We start from the raw sequence: 19,663 nt of genomic DNA on the forward strand, positions 1-19,663 counted from the left end.
GATAATGTGAAAGAGATGGGAATTTAGTAGAGCATGATTGAATACAGCTATTAGAAAAAGAGAAAGCTATGTCATGTTTATATCCGAACAGTTTTTAGACTGCTCAGTAAACTTCATGCTATTTGGAGGCACTGCAGTTGCACAGTAGTTATACTGTCTGTCATAACACTGAAAGTGAACTCACAGAACATGCCTGCTTTCATAAAGAACCCCGAGAATTCAATCTTCTTTGTAGAATGACTGCATGATTAATAATCTAAGATTCTAATCACTTGACCCATGGTAATCTACTGTGATTTTAAAGTAAGCTGTTAATTGTCTTATGTGCAAGGCTGGCTTCTGTTTTTTGTGACACATTCTGATAAGAACTTCTCAATGGGAGTGATAGATTTTCTTTGGATTTTCTATTAAAAGAAGAGAAGAAACTTTGACAAATCGGCATTTTAGATTTTGATGTCTCTAAGGAGTCAGTTTTTATTTTTTAAGAGGAGACCTGTTACACCCAAGCATGCATTCAAAAGAGATAAAACTAAAAGAAGCTTGCAATGGGATGGATCATTAAGGACCTTCTCAGAAATAGATGAAATGGATGTGGGCTTTAGCAGTTGTTGTTGTGGATGATTCGGCACTTCAGGAGCTTGAGATAATTGTCGATCTTATGTGAATCCCTGCGTAGGCAGTGGAGCAGGTTATAATAAGCAGAAAGGCGAGACTCTTCATCAGCCATCTGCAGGGATGGAAGTCCCGTCCAGACAGGGTAGATCTCATTTTCTTTGGTTTCAGGATGAACCTAATCACAAAAAAACAGTGACTTATTCTTCATATTATTAGCATTTGTATGTCCTTGTTCTTTCTAACTGTTGGATTAAGAATTGAGAATGAGGTATGAATGTAAAGTTTTAGACAAAGGCAATGATTTTTGTATATCTGGGCCAGTGGATCAGAAACCTATTCATCTAAAAACTAGAAGCAGAATACACGTTTAGGTTTTCTGACATCTATGTGATCACAGATGAAGTATGTTTTTGCAGGAGTAGACAGATGAAGAACTGGAAAGGTACTATGTAAATATTGACATAGATTTGACCAAGAGACAATGGAGTAGCTCACTTTGGTGCTCTCACTCGAGGAACTATTTCATTTCCCCATTTCCCCAGTCTTGTCCCTGATGTATCCTTCGTGCTTTATTCTTCCTGACATCCTTTATTTTCTTCCTGCTTTGAACTCAATCTATTCCCTATCTAGTGTATGTTCCAAAAACTTTAAAAAAGATGAAGATTGTACTTGTACTTGATGCTTTGGGGTACAGATAATTTAGTGATGACCATGACTAAGAAAAGCTGCTTAGCAGTCAGGAGATTTTCATTTCCTCAAATTTCTAGGGGAAACAATTGCTTTCTTTTGAGGTCCCTGGGCTGGGAGGTGCTGGGAAAAGCACCTACAAGAAAGGGGTACAGGCCGGGCAGGGTGGCTTACACTGTTTCACGCACTTTGGGAGGCTTGAGGTCAGGAGTTCAAGACCAGCCTGGCCAACATGGTGAAACCCCATCTCTACAAAAAACCCCACAAAAATTACCGAGGCCTATTGGTGCACGCCTGTTGTCCCAGCTACTTGGGAGGCTGAGGCATGAGGATCGCTTGAACCCGGGAGACAGAGATTGCAGTGATCACGCCACTGCACCCCAGCATGGGTGACATAGTGAGATCTTGTCTAAAAAAAACAAAAGGTTGGGGGGTTGCCGGCAGCAACCCTTCAGTGGTGAGGGCTGTGTGGTAGGGTTGGGGGCATGGCTGTGATAACAAAAGGAGGCTGAACAGCACAACAGAGGGCATGCTATGTTTCTTCACACTCTATAAGCCTTTGCAAACCAGGAAAGCCCAGAGTTCTTAGAGACCAAGTAACCATTTTAGCAACTTTAGGGATGTCAGCTAGTTTGGAGAGCTATTAGGTATAAATCTGCATGTAGACACGGATCTACTAAACCTTTTTCTACAGAGTGAGAATATTTTTCAAATCTGGGATTCCCTATTGGAATTTAAAGTGTGTGTGTGTGTGCGCATGCCTGTGTGTGTGTGTGTGTGTATGCCTGTGTGTGTGTGTGTGTGTGTTTTCATTGACTGGCTTTATGTTTTTATTTTTAATTTTTGGTACTTGAGCCCTAAGACAAAATTTACTGTGTAAGGGATAATGATATGAACAAGAATAAATAAATAAGTGGTAGAGAAAAAAGAACAGAAAATGGAGTACTATAGAACAAATTAGTGACCTCAGAAATTAGGTTTACAGTAATCATACATTCCAAGGTTAATATGTACTTTGTGTTTGTTTTGGACATATTTTTCTCCCATGAAAATAACAAAAATGATACATGATAACATGTACTTAGTACACAAAAAGAGAAATACAAAATTGTTCCTGTTATTATTCCTATAATCATATATTTTTCTTTAGATGGTACATTATCCCTGAAAACCTCAGAAGCTGTTTAGGTATTATCTCACTAATGTTGAAATTATCCCATCTGAATGGAGATATCTATTGCAAATACTAACACAATCTAAATATGACAGATTATTTGGGGGAGATTAAGTACAATGACATGAGTTTTGATTTTGGAGTCCCAAGAAAAAACAAAATTTAGAATGAGGCAACTTTCTATAAATTACAAAACAAAAACATTCCAGAAAAGATATATCCCCTTCTTTTGTGACTCCCTGCCATCTAGTGCTTGTGGGATCCCCTGAAATCAATGCAACCTGTGTGCACTGATGTCATTGTCTTGTCATGTTAATATCTGCTCCTCCCTGACAAGTCTGCGCAGCAGATCGGGGTGAGTGGCTGCGGGACCATCTAATCTGATTTTGGTTTTCTTCTTTCTCCCATCCCACTCTCATCCTCTGGTAAGGGGAGAAAAGAGAAAACATCTGACCAGAATTTTCAATAGTGGGTGTCCTGGGATACTCTGCAGAAAACATGTATCTTGCAGATTCTATTCTCTAGTTTTCTCTCCCTTGAAAACACTTAACTTCCTGTCCTCAGGAAGGGGCAAGTCTGTGGTTTTGCATATAGAGTAGGGAAAGTGACATCTGTCAAATAGCATTCTAAGATTCATTTACATTAGAATCTATGACTATGAATGACTAGGCTCTTGCTTTATTTAACAGCGGTCTAGAATATGGAATGCTGAAATTTTCTTCTTTCAAAGGGAAATATTTCTCATCACAGAGGTCACCGCTTATATTAATGAGAAAAACAAAGAAGCACCAGGAGGCTACTCACCTGGCTGACTATCAGCTCCATGCCCTCTAGAAGCCGTTTGGTTTGCTCCTCAATCTCTACGGCTTTGGATAGGATAGCCTCCGGGGCTTCTTCCATACCACGTACTTCTGTGACTAGATGATACAGGGGCTCATTCCAGGATCGCAATATGCTGACTATCAGGCTCAGAAAGTCTTTTTGCTATGAAACCATATAGAACAATTGCATTAAAATAGGTAAAGTACAATGGGGTTAGTTACATGTGATTTTTGCTTAGAGAGGCTGGACGAAAATATCTCTTTTTATTCCTATGTGTAGGTATATTTTTCTTTAGGTGATAGAAGTTGTAGAAATGTAAAATTTAAACTATTGGCCTAAACTTTGCTAAAATTAAAAAAAAGTCTGGCTTATTTCAATAACCACTTTTTCTAGTAAGTGTTCTAATTGATAAAATGAAGAATTTTTGTTTTTCCTCTGAAATTCTACCATCTGTCCACTTAGCAAGATCTTTTGTATTTGATCGATTTGCTTGTCCCTGGGGAGAAACTAAAGTGTTGCCGGAATTCAGTAGGTGCCCAGAGTATCTGACTTGTGAGAAATAGATTCCACTGGGGTCCATGTCAAGGGGCCCAAATCACTCTCATCCAAGCATTCATTCATACTAATGAATCAAATTGTTCATCAAACTATTCATAATTTTTGATTTGTAGCTTTATTTGGGGATCCTAGAACGAAGAGACAATGAAGATGACATGGAATTCATCAACATGCTTTCCTTGATCTGTACAACCCCTGCCCCATGCTGCTGGCAGAGCAGTCTGTTCTCTTGGCTTATGCAGGCGAGTAAGATGCAACCAATGTTATCTGGAATAACCATGGAATTCACAATGGCGGTCTGGCTGCCCAGTTTTTGCTTACTACCAGGATCGTGTAGGAGACTCCAAGTAGCTGATTATCTCTGATGTAAAATGCTTACTTTGTAGAAGTACGTGAACTAGTCTAGTGGTAACAAAAAGAATAAAGAAGAAATAAATGGACATTGCAATGGAAACATGTACGAGGATATGAAAGAAAGAAGCTATAAAGAGGTACAGGCCATAAAGTGAGTGTCAGTGTAGTTTTTCTGGGAGCATTGCAACACAATGATTAAGAGTAAGGGTTGTGAATTGAATGAAGCCCAGGCTCACTGCTTATTTGCCATGTGACTGGTACAAATTCCATAGCCTTTCTGAGCCTCAGTTTCCTTATCTCAGTAAGTGTAATAACAGTACCTCATGTTATAGGATTTTTATGAGGATTAAATACAGTAATGCCCATAAAGTGCCTGGCAATGTAGTACAATTTGAGCATTCCTAATTTAAAAATCTAAAATCTGAAATACTCCCATGAGCATTTTGTTTTTTTAGCATCATGTAGGTGCTCAAAAAACTTAGGATTCTGGAGTATTTGGGATTTCTGATTAGTGATAACTCAACCTGTAGATCTCAATAAATATTTCCTCTTCCTCCTCCTTCTCCCCTTTCTCTTTCTCCTCCTTCTCTTATTATCATAATTATTATTAATGAACATAGCAGACAGAAATGTTGGTACCATTCCTAAAATTGTAAATGGAGAATACGTTGAATTTGTAGGGGGCATGTATATAAAGATGTTTGTTTTAAATCATGTTAAGGCTGTGATTATGGTAGACAACCAAAGGGAGAAATTACAGCAACAGAAGATTGAAGCTGAGATACATGATTGGGGCTGATACACAGACTTGGTAGTCATCAGAACAGTGGCAATTGTTGTAGCTGTGAAAAGTAAAATATTATGTTTTACAGGATCTGTTTTGTTTTTTTTTTGTGAGGGGAGTGGTGACTTTTAACTAAAAAGTAAGACAGGGCAGAAGAGTCAGTGAAGAATGAAAAAGTAGGTGTCAGAGAAGCAGAAATAGAACCAGAATAGAGTCTTGAAAGTCCAGAAGAGATGGCTCCAATAGTGCAGGGGTCAGTAATGTAACATGCTGTTGATGTAGAAGTCACGAGTAACATGTAATAAATAAAACTGCATTTGTTTTTCTTACATATGCATAAATGTATATTTACCCACAGAAGTCGAATTCAGTTCAAACTTTCATATAGTATATATATAATCCTAGCGAAAAGGCATTGGTTAAAATAATGTTATCTGCAAGGACAATGTTCGAATCTGCTATTTAGATTGCCACTACCATCTTTACTTAGCATTTGATTTGACTCATATTTTGTCAACTACATAATGTAATTTTTCGATTGCTTATTCTTCCTATATTTTTCTCTGCATGTACAATTACCACTGTATTACAGCACCTCTAATAACCTATCACCATGATAATACAGTGTACTGACTTGGTTGTTTTGGTGCAAAGCCTGGATGAAGGACTCACATTCATCTGTTGGGCTTGCTCCTTGTCTTCGGGGGTGGGAAGGGAAGAAGTGTGGCAGCTGTTGATGGCCCTGGTAATGAACCCCCGGCCATGGGTATACCGTTTATCCTGGAAATGATGAGACAAATTCAATTAGTTGGGGTTGTTTGGGCATTGAATAAATGAATCCATTACCAGAATACTAATACATTTGACAGATGTGTAATTTTTAAAATTTAGAGCTACATAAAAATGAAAACTAAAGAATTAAGAAAGTAACCCTTTTGCCTACTTCCCCCCATTATCTCTGTAAACTCATTTTTTCATCTAGTTTTCATAAATCTCAATCTTTTCCCTTCTTTGCAATTCTCTTGTTGTTTACTTTTACCATTCACACAAGTCACACAAGTTACTATTTGGAAAGCAAATGCTAAAGATACCAAAAATATGAAACAATACATTTTGTATTGAGAATCATCTTTCTTCAGCATTTGAGCCAAATGCCATAGTGCAAATGTATTTACATGTATTCATTTAATCTCTTATTTACTGTGGGCCCAAACTGATAGACTTCTCTTAATAGGCATTGTAAAATTATAACTTTTCTCTAAATGTTTCTCAGAGTCCACACACCTGTACCTTACTAAATTCATGATAGACATGGAATACAACTTTTTTTTATTATGACAAAAAAAGTCAGAAACACAGGGCACACAATTTTAGGAAATATAAACAATGGACTGAGGATAAGAGCAGAATAAAAAATGACCTAACAAATTGACAGGAAAGACTAGTCCTTAGCAAAACTTATAAAAGTCCAAAGGAATTACTAGGAAGATTTGGAAGACAAAAGATGGCCAGTCAAAAATGGAGGATGAAAGAGAAATCAGAGAGTAAAAATAATTTTATAAATGTACATTTATTCTCTATGGAGGCCCCTGATTTATTAAAGCAGTAATCTATTGTCTGCTCCTTGATTGACCTAGAAGAGTTAACCTATGATTTCCAAAATAGGTTATTCAGAAATAGAGTACATATTTCTGAAAAAGAAAAGAAAGGGGGGAAGGAAGGAAGGAAGGAAGGAAGGAAGGAAAGAAGGAAGAAAGGAGGGAACTAGGGAGAGAGGGAAGGAAGGAAGGGTAAGGGAAGGGAGGAAGGAAGGAATGAGGGAAGGAAGGAAGGGAGGAAAAGAAAGAAAAAAGCACTGGTTTCCAATTCTAAACTAGTCCTTTATTGTAATTTTAAACCCATACACTGAAAATCCCAGAAAAATGATTTCTAGCATTTTGGGGTTTTTGAAAAGTTATTAATTGTTTATTTTCCCCAGCATGGATTCAGCTCAGTTTAATTCTATTCAATCCACCCAATTCACTGCAGTGCAGTTCTTCGTTATTGGATATCTGTTCTGTGCTAAGTGAAGAATGCCTGTGGAGTCTGACCCCTACATTCAAGAATAAGAAATCAACACTCTTCCTTCTCCTCAGCCCCAGCTAAGCATGCTTTAGGTCAGGTGTTTAAATGTTGTTTATTTTTAAAAAATAAAGTGAATTAAAGAAAAAATTTAAAAGTCATTACATTCTTTGAGAATCTTTGCGATTTCATGGCACTGTCCCTTTCTTCTTGTTCCACATCTTATGAGCTGGTGTCTTCTTTCACATGTTAAAGTGTAACATTTGAAATTTGGCTTGGGAGGTTTTCTAGGTTAACATGTAGTAGAGCCCAATAGATCATGGGAAGTCTCCTTCAGGGAGGAAGCCAGAAGCATGGTACTTACGAATTCGCTGAACATTTCTGAGGAGAGGTTATGGATGTAGTGGGACAGGACAACTGCGCGGTCAAACAGGTCTCGAAGGGTCACCTGGCATCTGGCAGCCCCACCAGGACAGATGGGCAAGGGGGCCACGTTCTGGCACAGGAGCAGGTTTGACACCAGCAGCAGCAGGAGGGACCCTGCTTAAATAAGAATGCGAACCACTCTGAGATGATCTATTCCACGGAGGTTCTCAAAAGAAATCCTGCCGAGGAAAGCCTTATTGCTCCCCACTGCCCTCAGCTGCCTGATTTGGCACTGTAATGGCTGGGATGGGGGAAGAACCAATGCCTTCCACTATGTAAATGTAGATATATATATATAATTGTGTTTGCACAGATATATAGTTTGAGAAGTGGGTTACTTCCTGCATTTTTGTATGGTTCCCAGAAGTGCTTCTCTACTTTGCAAATATTTGGAGCTTAAATTAATTCTGAGCTAGGGTGTTCAGGTCATTCTCTTAAGATAGTTTAATGTCTTGGGAGTTTCTGCAGGTTTTAAGCAGTCAGGCTGTCCAGGAGTTTGTAATGTTTTTTTAACTAGGTGTGTCTGATAATTTACATTTTAGACACTGATATAACAAAAACAGCACAGTTGATCCTTTCGATTTATCATCCTGCCTGATAAGAATAAACACATGATTGTTTGATTGCTAATACTGAGTATGAAGAGAATTCTGACATAAAAATAATGCTGTAGCTTAGATCTGCTAACTCACCATAATAATCCCATGCATTTGTTTGACACTTTGCCAAAAGCATTAAATTTGTTTTCTATATTTGAGCTTCATAATAACCTTGTGAGATACACTGGGCCTTTGTAATTATCATCAAATTATATTGATGAAACAGATGGCTTAGGGAAGTTAAGTGATTTTTCCCCAAGTCGTATTATTAGTGGGTGAGAGAGGCAGGATGCCAATACTGTGGTCTTTGCACATCGTCTTGTCACATCGCGTACACCTGTGGGCTCTCAGTCTGCATCTGTGTAATGGGGGCCGCATGAGTAGCTGTGATGGCTCAGTGTTTACGCAGGTTGTTGCCATTGCTTATAAAGAACAAGTTCTTTGCCTTTGATTGATTGCATCACAACAGAGGCCCCAGAAAGCTTGATTTTATCCACTTTTCCTGCTCTAATTACAAAACACTCTGATCATTGTCGAAGGTTTTCAAAGCTTTGTCCTCAATTTGCTATCTCAGCAAATGGACAGTTACAGGCCTGTAACATATCAATAACTTATACTTTCAAAAGGAAAGAAATGATATATAGCTACCAAATTTAAATCACTTGTTAACTTCAGTGACACTACCCCAAAAGAATGCCCAATATAAAACCGTGTTTATCACAAAACTTAAGTCCTTCGAAACCTTTAATAAATGCAATCTGAAATGTCCAAGATAAAACTAGGCAAATGCTAAAGATTAGTTTGTGAAAAAGTACCTAAACCTAAACACTTAAAAATACCTAAAAAATTGTTTAGTGTAGGAAGTGACGTTTTAGTTGTAAAATAAAATTTTTGTTTGAGATGATTCCTATTATAGACTTTTAATTTTTCAAAAACATGATGCTTCCAAAAAGTTTATTTTATGCATACTATAATCATATGATGAAACCAAATGTATATTTTATCTGTATGTGTAAATAAAATGTGCTTTGTGGATAGAGAAATTGGAATAACAGGTCCAGGAAATTCACAACTGGATAGATGTTCTGTATTCTGAGTACATTTATCTGCACATTTAGCATGGAAGGGATTTTTAAAGCCCAAGATGAGGTAAAATAGACACATGTTTTTGTTCTTCATTTCACTAGAAACAAATTTTATGGTTGTTACTAATTTATTTTCCTTGCAAATGTCAACCAAGAAAGTAAAGGTGATTAGTTATTACTAGGTAACCTATTTTTCCTTTTGAAATGTCATTTGGCGTGAACCAAATTGACAAAGAATAGAAAAGACAATTCTGCTATTAGTGTCTATTTTATGGCTTCACAATTGAAAGTTTCATCAGGTTGATTTGAGTTGGCCAATCCACATTAGAGGCCTGATAACCAGAAAATGTTACTTTGTCCCTTTGAGAGTTGTGGCAAATTGGACCCATAGACTCTTTGAGTCTTATTCCAGTCCAGAGTTTCTCAATCTTGATATTATTGGCATTTTGAGTTGAATAATTTCTTGTTCTGGGGGCTGTCCCGTGCATTGAAGGATGTTTAGTAGCATCCCTGATCTCTATCCATTAGATACCAATAGCACTTTTCCCTCACTTCCCCACCTCAGTTAAGACAACCCAAAACACCTCCTGACATTGCCAAATGCCTCTGGGAGAAGAGAGGATTTCCCTGTTTGAGAACCATTGTTCTGTTCTATGGTGCGCTTGTATAATTGCTTCCTAGAGCAATCATTAGATTGCACTTCTAAACATTGTAAACCTGCAACCTCTTATTAGTTAAAATTTCACATTAATCCCCCCGACAGGAGTGTTGATACAACCAACAACCCAGTGAGTTGTCACACATACCTTTCCATGGCGATCCTTTGATGTTCATGTTGGTGATCGTTGAGGGAAACACACTTCACCAGAGGAGATCCGGAAGTCTTACGGTTTTCTCTCTCCCAGATATTGGCTTTATAAACCTTTGACATCTTCATGAATATAATGAATCAGGCATTCGTTTCCCTTTTCCTGGTCATCTATTTCCATCATTGAGATTACCCCCATAATTTCAAACATCAAATGGTATTTTATTTCTTATTCATATTCAGGAAGACATATTGGTCAGAAATGAACATTCTAGGAAGGATTTTGATTAATTAGGCCAAAAGGAAATGAGAGAAATGATGAAGGTGAGATCTGAGACTAGTTTGGTTTGGAGGATCTATAAAACTACAGAAGTCATTTACTTTAAAATTTATCTTATTTCTCTACAGTTTGTTGAATACATAGGATTATATTTCACTTAAGTAACAGTCTCATGTATTATCAGTTATCAAGTTTCTTCCTCAAGATTGCTAGGTAAAGATTTAAACATTTTTACACTAAATACCAAGAGATATAGAATAAGGATTGAGAAATCAGAATTTTCAGTCCCCTGTTACACTGTCATTAAATTTCCCTCATTTTGTTTCTTTTTACATTTTGTCTTTTTAAAAATACGTTTCGTCTTTTTAAAAATAGCATATCTGTATGGTACTTTCAATGTACATCTTCATCTGTTTATTTCTTTTGATTTTAACATATGTGTTAAGTGGTATTATTCTCTCCAGTTTACAGATGAAGAAACAGGAGCCTGGAGAGACTAAAGGTCAAGAATATGAAAGAAGTAGTTCAGTGCAAAAGTAATTGTGGTTTTGGGCTTTACTTTTAAATGGTAAAAACTGCAATCACTTTCACACCAACCTAATAATTCTACAGTTGAGTTAAATGAAGGAACAATTATTACTTCACGGAAAATCAGGAGTCATGTGAGGAAGGCTGGGAAATGAATTCTCTTGTAAACATCCTGTGGACCCACTTCTAAGACAAACAAGCTATAACCCCTGATTTAAGAGTTTATTTTGGGGAAGTGATACAGTAGTTTTCCAGGGCAAACACACGTGCGTGCGCGCGCACACACACACACAGACACACTTACACCCATCATCCTGCTATACCATGTAATAAACTGAAATTCTAGCCAGTAATTTCCACTCTTTTCAAGGATAGGAGTGTGTAAACTGTTATTAACTTATGATCTCTCTACCTTCTCTGACCCTGAGCCACTCTGGGGTTAAGGTGACAAAAATTCATCTTTCATGGGCTTAAAAATTCCATTCACCTTTTGAAAATTTCCTAAATGAAATGATTATAATGAATAAGAACTAAGTTTTATTGATGACTTTCTCTAATTTTTAAGTCCATGCATCTAAAGCAGCCTGTGACCTTTAGTTTCAAATTTGCTGTCTCTTACAATAGACTGATGAATGAGGTAATTTAAAAAATAATCTTCCTATGGCATTTACTTTTTCCATAGTTCCTAGAGCCACATATGTGCTTTAGCAATTATCTGACTAAGTGCTCTTATGGGGACCTAGAAATCTTAACGAAGACTAACGTCTCTGAAAAACTATCTTCCTAATTGCCTTAGTTTAAGGCAATCCTGCATTTTGAATCATAAACATCAAATGTGATGATTCATAGACTCTCTCAATCTGAAAGCTGGGTCAGGATTCCATATATTCACATTAGGTATTCATTTTTTCCCTGGATGGTGAAAGTCTGAATTATTAAGAGAGCAGAGCTGTGTGGCAGAGAAATTTACATTATCCCGTATTCTCCTCCTCTCCCATAAACTTAAGAGTAAGAAAATCTGTTACAAGAACTGACAATGACAACTTAATCTTAAAATTTAAAGGTGTTGCAACATTTGTAGATAGCCAGGATAAGAGCAATCTAAGAAAACCTAAGCTGTGTTTATTCAGTGGCAGTCAGTCGATTTATTTGACTGCAAAGAGGTACATGTTTCTCTGTAAAATTTATTGTGTGTTTCCTTGCTGCTCCACAGCCCCACATTTCCTGTGAATGGAATATTGCAATATATAAATAATGCAAAGACATATTTTATGCAAAAATCATAGTTGTCCTATTCTTCTAACTGCTGTGCATGTTATCCCTTTTCACCTTAATTTTTATGTGTGCTTATTTGTCAGCCTTTCTCTTTATCAAACTGTGCCCTTAATTTAGAGCAATAAAGAAGTTCAGTAAGAATTGGGTTGTATGTTTTAAAACTTTACAAAACTTTGTTTGCCATTTTTGGTCTGAAGTCTTGTGATGAAACTGGGGGCTGATGATTGATTTATGTCAAGTAACTGAATAAATAGCTCAAATGATGCTAAAATTCCCATACTACGTTTAGTACCTGAAACTAATAAACAAGTTTGCCATCTTTTCTAAAGAACTCTAATTTTTAACATTAAGCAACATCAGGTTGGTTTTTATTACTAATTTGGAACAAAGTTTGTGTTTTCTTCTGTTTATCTGTTTTTAAGTTTGGAATAATTTTGTTTTTCCTTCTGTCATGTATGAAGCAAAGTATATTTAAAATCTTTCACAGGCCGGGTGCGGTGGCTCACGCCTGTAGTCCTAGCACTTTGGGAGGCTGAGGCAGGCAGATTAAGAGATCAGGAGTTAGACACCAGTCTGACCAATATGGTGAAACACCGTATCTACTAAAAATACAAAAATCAGCTGGGTGTGGTGGCGGGCACCCACTGACTAGTCCCAGTTACTCAGGAGGCTGAGCAGGAGAATCGCTTGAACCCAGGAGGCGGAGGTTGCAGTGAGCCATGATTGTACCACTGCACTCCACCCTGGGCCACAGAGTGAGACTCCATCTCAAAAAAAACAAAAAAAAATGTCTTCACATAACTTAAGAGGTGTCTACTGCAAGATATGCTAGGGGATATTAAAGAGGGAAAGAAATTAAGAGTTAAAAAAATCCTCAGAATAAATGTATCACAAAGATATTTCAATTTATATTAGTAGTGAATTGTCTTAAATAAAGCGAAATATGAAATGATTAAAGGTGTATTGTTTATGAATTGAAAAATTCTGAATAGTCATCTTCTAATGCTTGGACTAAAAAATTAAATAGTATGTATGCTGTTTTCAGTATAAAATATTAGACAATGTAAAGGGCACATTGGAGAAAAGATCAATAGTGTTTTTTTTGAATGGCACTATTTTTAGAATAAGCAAAATGCAGTGCCTTAATTACATCCTACTATTTAGATTAACTTCATACATATTGTTGAATTGAATTTGGCCTAATGCTGCCCCATTTTCAGTAAACTGCAATCTAACTTAGTATGTAAACAAACTGCAACCTAAATTAAGAATATATTCTTGTAACAAGTAGCTGAGTCTTGGACAATCTTAGCAGCTGAGCTTTCAGCCAGTTACAGGCTACAAACTGCTCAGACATGTCCAAGTAAGGCAAAGGAGGAGCTGTAATCAATGACACTATTTCTGTTTGTCATTTTATTTTTCTGTCTGTAAATACTGCCCGCCCACTTTGCAGGGAGGAGCTTTCTAAACCATTATTCATTTAGGGTGCTGCCTCATTCATTAATTGTCTCTTTGCTCATTTAAACCCTGCTAAAATCAATTCTTCTAAAGTTTTTTCTTTTAACAATAATAAGATATGCTTTTGTTTTCTTTTGGAAGTGTTCCTGTTCAGTGTTTGTTTTTGCTAGGGCTTTGGAGATCATCAGTTTCCCTTCAGAACCCCAGAATGCAAGTTCTTAATCTGTTGTCAGTTCCTTGAGGGCATTTGCTACTTAAATAAGAAAACTATAGTGGAAGCATTTGGAAATTTCCCTTATAATTCTTATTTTTTTCTTTTAATTGCTGCTATACTATTCATATCTTCTGGTCTAGTTCTATGAGATCTCTATGAATTATATGTCACATGCTTGTTCTGAATCATGTGTGCCTTGGGACAAATTTTAATGCCTGATATAAAATAATGCCAGATTTAAGGATGATGTGTCCAGAGACTTCACAAATGTAAATCTCACTCTTTAAGAGTTATGTTTTTTTTTTTTAGGCAAAATAATTAAATATTTAGCTGTATGCTAATCAGAAGTGAGGTGGATAACTTTCCTTGTGAAAGGTTCCTCACACTTCAATATTATATGTATGTGCACAGGCACACACATTTCTTATCTGACGGAAAGTAGAGCTGAAGCATGCCTACTTCTAGCTAGGGATCAACTGGTCTATCTATCTATCTATCACCTATCTGTTAATCATCTCTTATTATTATCTAATAGGAAATGGGACTCTCAGCCATGCTTACTTCCAGGGATAATTTTAAATTTTATAATTTAAAATTCTAATTAGCACAGACACCATCAAATAGAACAGAAAGCTATAGCAATAGATCAGGGTGCCTGAGGCCCCCTGAAATGATAGGCATTAATTTTTTTATTGTTTCATAGTGGTGAGACTGTAGGGGTTGACCTATGCGAGGGGCTGGGGGAGTCTAGAGGAATCAGAGCACTTGGGAAGTCAGGGAGTTGAGTCTGTGCTGAGAAGTATTTTGATATTGTAACAACGCTTAGGGCCATGCATGTGCTGACACACTATCACCCCTAACTTCCTCCACTGCCAATTTTTTTGCCTATATTGAAAGATTCAGATTGAAAAGTAGAGCAGGCTCTTCAGAGAAAATGCTACCCTTCAAATCCAACCTACATACCCTTTATCCTCCAATACATTTTTCTGTTAGAATTTGTCTAAAATATCTTAGCTGTGACATATCTGCTTAGTTTTTTTTTTCTTATTTATTCATTCATGTCTTATCAGTATAACCAAAGGGATTATTTTTTAGGAAAGCTCCTTACCATTACAGTGGATGTAGAAGAAAATGGACATATAAATAAGAATTAATTCTTTGATGGAGTGCTCTATTGTCCAACAGTAATTAAAACATGTATAATACTAGGCTTTTAAATGACATATGGGAATGTAGAAGTTCAAGGTGATGAAGAAGTCTTGTGGGAAAGGCAGGTCACAGAATCATGGATCTCACTAATTCTAATAAAATAAATGGAAAATAAGATTAAAAAGAAACTAAAAATACACTTATCAAAAGTGGAAGGAAGTATGAACATGTTCATTTTTAAAAATGGTTTATATCTGAGAATCAATAGATATAGTCAAGCTGATTTTTATCAGTTACGATTTCAACAGATGATGCAAAGTTCTGACTGTAACCCTTACAAAAATGGAAAACAGATCGTAAACCTTTTAAGTTGTCAGAAAAAGAAAATACACATACGCATACACACACATCCAAAACACAAGACTTCCCATTTAATAGAAAATAGAAAAAAAAGGATATGTAGGCCACAAAAATATGCAATTAGGGGGCAGAATAAAATCAAGTATATCAAGATAAATCTACTTATTAAAAGAAGAAAATGACTCAGTTTCTCTAAAAATGGCAAATTCCAATTAAATGCTTATATACAAGTGACATAGCTTGTAGGGGAGAAGAGATTCTTTTTCTTGCCCATAGATAGGTTCATGCCTGACAGTCCTATAACAAAAGACAGTAACAAAATAAAAATGTACAGATTTATTCAATATAAAGTTACATGAAAAAGAGCCTTCAGAAATGAAGAACCAAAGAAACAGAGAAATGTGTATTTTTATGCTTAAGGTTGATAAAAAGTGGACAGTCATGTAGAAATATAATTGTACAAAAAGGAGTATGATCTAAGATACTATAGGGAACTTACCAAAGCCTGTATGTTCCGATTCTTCTGGGTGTCTCTGTCTTTGAGGGTACTTCTGGAATGAAGGTTCTTATGACCTACTTTATAGAAACGTCAGAGGATTCTTTTATGGCCTGCTTCAGGGGAGAAGGGCGGGAAAAGCTCACAGAGTGAACTTCCTGTTTCTGCTGTTTTCTGAAATGCCAAGATGCCATATTTTGGGGTAGTGTGTTCTGAACCCCATCAATCTAAAAGAGTGGTTTTCAAAGGTCAAGCACTTAGGTGGTGATTTTGCCTCCCAGAGACATTTGGCAATGTGTGAAGATGTTTATGACTGTCATAACTGGAAGTGCGGGTGCTGCTGGTATCTGGTGAACAGAGACCAGACATGTTGCTAAACATCTTACAACACACAGAGCAGCTCTCAGGACAAAATATTATGCCATCCAAATGTCGGTAGTGCTGCTGTTGAAAAACCTAGATTAAAATGGAGTGCCTAAAGAAGTTAAAGTACAAAAATATCACACCAAGCAAATTAAATTGCTGGAGTAATAAATTTATTACTAGGCAAAAATGTTAAAGCAAAGTACAGTACTTTGTGATATTGTATTGATATGCAGTCAACATGGAGATGAGACTGTCTATAGTCTTTTTGTATTCAATAATAGGATCAAAAATATCAAGCATGTATTAAGCAAATGTGAGGGAAAATTAACCAAGACACAAGATAATGGGTGCGTGTATTTCAAGCACCTAGAACATCTACAATAGAATATATGACAAAAATAGTATATAAATAGTTGAGTTTGTTTTATTTTCTCTTACTGGTTACCATGATTGTTTAATGGCTGAATCTAAATAATTCCTTGAGTTCTTATCTATGTTAATTTTTGTTGGCATTCAACCTTATACTGCCCCTTTTGGCTGTCTTATTCAAAGTCATGACTTTACTTGTCATACCCAGGAAGATGATCCCAGCTCTGTTTATCTCTCCCTAAGTTCTCTTCTGAGTTACTAATTACCTGCTAGACATTTCAATCTATATGTCTACAAGTAAGATATAGTGAATTACTAAAGAAAATCCTTAACGATTCATCTTTTCCCTCAAATAGCTTCTCAGTCAACACTTAACATCTCAGAGTTGTGTTTATTTCCTTTTCTTTTGTTTCCCTTGCATCACACTCAACCAGTTGGCGGGTGACAATTATTCTGTCTCTCTAATTCCATAAAATTCTCTTTCCTCCTCTCTCCAGGTTATCTTGACTTGCATATTACAATAGCTTCTCTTCCAATTTCTCCTGCCTATGTTCAATTCAATTTCAATCTGTTCATCCATTAAGAAGATTAACCATCCTGAGGCTCAACTTCTGGACAATCTCTAATTTGTCTAAATCACAGTATTTTAGAGGTAGAGGAAACATGGAGTAATTCTAACCAAATATCACATTACAGAAATAAAGAAAGTGAGGTAAACATATTTAATTACTGAAAGAACTGGCACTGGAACTCCAAGTCTTTCTCCTGCCATACTGGTAATATTTCTTCTTACGTTCTGTCTGCCCACTTCTATATGCCTTTTGATGTGCCCACCGAGCTTCTTATGTAGCTGATGATAAGTCTTCATGAGGAGATAAAGATGTGACCTTGAATACACATTTTGAAACACATTATTACTTCAAGGAAAAATGCCAAGGTAATTGGGTTTCCAAAGAGAGGAGAGATAAATGGAATGTTCTGAAGAATTCAGTGTCTTTAAGAAAACATGGCCACTGTCAAAGAGAATTTGAGTGTGATTCTAAATCATGTTATAAAAACAATACGTTTGTTAGACTATTTCTCAATGAGTTATGCAGATAAGGGATGAGAAGCTATTAATTTTTTTCATCTTCAAATTGGTCTTTGATTTATCTGCCATTTTGGTCTCTAAGAATTCTTTTACTAATATGAGTCTTGCATGTGTCATAAAATTTTCATTTAACTTTTTCACTTGTCACTTCTACATCATTAGTGGAATGAAAGTCAAAGAATTCTTGTAAATTAAAAAAAGAGATAAAAGGTTATCTGTCGACCACTTGAGAGATGCTATGCTATTATTACCATTAGAGGTGATGTGGCATTTGAATGTTCTCTTTTCTACAGGCATTTGGTACTGATATCTTATAAAATTAACTTAATAGATGAGAAATAGTGTGTTTCATCCAGAAGGGAGAATTGATTTCATAAAGAAACAAAGTGAATGAATATAAGTTATAAGTTTCTGTTAGTAACTGCAGAATAACAGATAGTCTTTAATTTCAGCTACATCTGAAAACAGAGAAAGTATCCATTGGAATAAGTGGAAATCATAGGTACATATGTAGGAGACAGCTATGAAATTATGAGAATGTTTTCATGTTTGATTTATAAAAAGCTTTCTCATTGAGGTTATGTCAATTATATAGGAGTACATATTTTATCATTTAAGAATATTTTTTGAAGATAACTATGTGAAATAACCGTCTTCCAAACTCTTAGCTACATGAATGAAGTTAACAGTGAAATAATTATTTATGTGTTTTAATCTAAAGAGAACTTTAATACCAAATGTCAAGAAAGAATTTCTTTTTCCAAGTAGTTTCAAAAAGCATTCATTGCATTTTCTTGTGTAGGTCTGTATCTTATTTTTGTTCAAAACCTTTTAAATTTTTGTTTATAGGTTAGCAAATTAGATGGTTAAAAACAGTCAATCACATTGTAGGTTTTGTAGGCCCTCAGCAATTGTTGGTGAAATTATGAATGATTTTTACCTTTCAAACTCCTTGATGACCCAAACAATGATGAAAATAATGAAATCCCTTTTTTCAGTGCTCTGATCAAAATCCTATAACATGCCATTGGTGTGTAGATTTTATCCATATTACTTGAGTAGTTTAACTTTAAAACTTGTACAAATTTTACTCACTGTGTATGTGCTGGCAGCCACTAGATATGTATATGTGTTTGTTCTGAATTACTCAGATAATTGTCCCAATGTCACTGTGTATCACAAAACTTTACTACATGCAAAATATACTTTAATTCCTCATCAGTGTTTTAACATTTTTGGAAGATATATTTTTTAAAATTACATATAGTATTTTCATTATGTGAAGTATTTCTAGCAATACAACTCAAAATTTCAAATCCCATAAAAATGATTCCATTAGAGCTTTTAGTAACTTTGCAGGAAGGTCTAGAATATGAAAGTGAAAATAATGGACAGCTTTTAATGGACTAAAAAATTTCATATTACATGTATATAAAATAAAGGGTAAAAAAATAAGTTCTAGATAGCATCTTATCACCCAGGTCCATTTCCACTGATAACCACTGCTTCAAAGGTTAAATTAAAATGCACACCTGCAGAATATTTGTGTGTTTAAAGAATTCATTAAAAGTGGAATATTCCTTCCTGTTTGGCCAATTCCTTAATGAATATATTTGCATTTAATAATAACATCTTACCTTTAGAGCTTTCTTGCTCATTTTCTCTGCCTTTATCCTAAGCAGTCAGATTTCCAAGGTTAAGACCAAAGGCTTTGTAAAAATGTCATGGGTTTGTCCTTGTCAAAAAAAGAAAAAAATCTCAAAAGTCTTTTCTGGCAATTTACTTCAATGTCATTTCAAGCATAAGAAACTTTATATCATCCCAGACATAAAATAAAAAATATTGTTTTGTACTGTTATGAAAGATTTTATTATGTATATTCTGCCTTTGGACAGACACATTTCAGGGCAGTTCATAAAGATGACATTACAACTGTTTTACTTTCATTACAACCCCAAATTACAAATTTATGTCTTAAGCCTTGTCTTTGTAGAAAGGGTTGTATGGAAGCAAACTTCAAGATTTTAAATGAAGCAATATGTTTACTTTTAAGAACAAATTTTATATTATTGTTTGTTAAGGAGTTATACAGACTTATGTATACA

At 35.7% G+C, this 19,663-nt stretch overlaps 1 protein-coding gene across 2 annotated transcripts; it reads right to left on the bottom strand.

Moving 5' to 3' along the window:
* Positions 1-441: 441 nt before the first annotated feature.
* Positions 442-10,513, bottom strand: PRL (prolactin). 2 transcript variants are annotated; one of them, XM_050788806.1, is made up of 5 exons: positions 9,972-10,513; positions 7,420-7,595; positions 5,667-5,774; positions 3,281-3,460; positions 442-790 (listed from the first exon to the last, which is right to left on the bottom strand). In XM_050788806.1, exons 1-5 carry the CDS (start codon positions 9,997-9,999, stop codon positions 599-601), a joined length of 684 nt encoding a protein of 227 aa, XP_050644763.1. In that variant the 5' UTR covers positions 10,000-10,513; the 3' UTR covers positions 442-598. The 2 variants fall into 2 exon arrangements, with proteins under 2 accessions (XP_050644763.1, XP_050644761.1); XM_050788804.1 differs by having other exon boundaries at positions 7,420-7,598; positions 9,972-10,091.
* Between the last annotated feature and the right edge of the window lie 9,150 nt (positions 10,514-19,663).

The sequence above is a fragment of the Macaca thibetana genome, chromosome 4 (assembly GCF_024542745.1).
Source record: "Macaca thibetana thibetana isolate TM-01 chromosome 4, ASM2454274v1, whole genome shotgun sequence".
Taxonomy (NCBI): Eukaryota; Metazoa; Chordata; class Mammalia; order Primates; family Cercopithecidae; genus Macaca; species Macaca thibetana.

Bases quoted from the DNA above. Each gene is read 5' to 3' on its own strand.
- PRL (XM_050788804.1), bottom strand. From the start codon at position 9,999: ATGAACATCAAAGGATCGCCATGGAAAG. The intron at 7,599-9,971 runs GTATGTGTGACA...TTCTTATTTAAG, and splicing joins CAAAGGATCGCCATGGAAAG to CAGGGTCCCTCCTGCTGCTG. The intron at 791-3,280 runs GTGAGTAGCCTC...TTTTGTGATTAG, and splicing joins TGGAGCTGATAGTCAGCCAG to GTTCATCCTGAAACCAAAGA.